General features: G+C 42.2%; 1 protein-coding gene across 1 annotated transcript in view; it reads right to left on the bottom strand.

The window, feature by feature from the left end:
* Nucleotides 1-269, bottom strand: part of PAPSS1 (3'-phosphoadenosine 5'-phosphosulfate synthase 1) — a gene marked incomplete at its 5' end in the record, with an annotated part of 27959 nt that extends 27690 nt beyond the window's left edge. The window contains one exon of the mRNA XM_010072618.1: nucleotides 34-269. Coding sequence (XP_010070920.1) covers nucleotides 34-269 — 236 coding nt within the window. The remainder of the gene's footprint in view (nucleotides 1-33) is intronic.
* Between the last annotated feature and the right edge of the window lie 418 nt (nucleotides 270-687).

Raw genomic sequence — 687 nt, 5'->3', positions numbered from 1 at the left:
CCTACACTTTATCTAGAGGGTTTTCACATTTACCTGAGTATAAGGAGAGATGAAACTAGTAATGCACACCAAACCAGCATCTGCAAACAGTTTAGCAACCTCAGCAATACGACGGACATTTTCTTCTCTGTCTTCTGGTGTGAAACCCAGATTCTTGTTAAGGCCTTGGCGAATATTGTCACCATCCAACGTGTAGCATGGAATGCCATGGCATACTAAATACTCCTCCAGTGCCATGCTCACTGTAGTCTTCCCAGCACCAGACAGACCTAGAATATTTAATGATAATATAAATAAATAAGCATAGAAACAAAGAACAAATTGTAGTACATGTACCACTGCTAGTATGAAAAACCCAAAGTGAGAGGCATCAGCAGCAATGCCTTTTGGAGGTGCTTCCCTGCAATATAAACTGAGTGCCTTTTACACAGACAACAGGTATACGGAGAGTAAGGCACAAAGTTAAGTATGCAACTAGAATCAGATAAAGAGTTTGGCCTTGAGAGCTGCTGCCATTTACAGGGGTGGTGCACATTCCCCAGTGCTGCTGTTGGCAGTTGTTACTCCCTGAGTAAACTACATTCAAAAATCCAGCCCAGAGTTAAAGTGTTACGTTTTAGGTACAAACGTACCTAAACGTTTTAGTGCGCCTACATTTAGGCAATGTAGGCGCACTGATGAATGAGG

The sequence above is a fragment of the Pterocles gutturalis genome, unplaced genomic scaffold (assembly GCF_000699245.1).
Source record: "Pterocles gutturalis isolate BGI_N339 unplaced genomic scaffold, ASM69924v1 scaffold15927, whole genome shotgun sequence".
Taxonomy (NCBI): Eukaryota; Metazoa; Chordata; class Aves; order Pterocliformes; family Pteroclidae; genus Pterocles; species Pterocles gutturalis.
The sequence above is the reverse complement of the archived record's forward strand: the minus strand, read 5'-3'. Positions and strand labels throughout refer to the sequence as shown.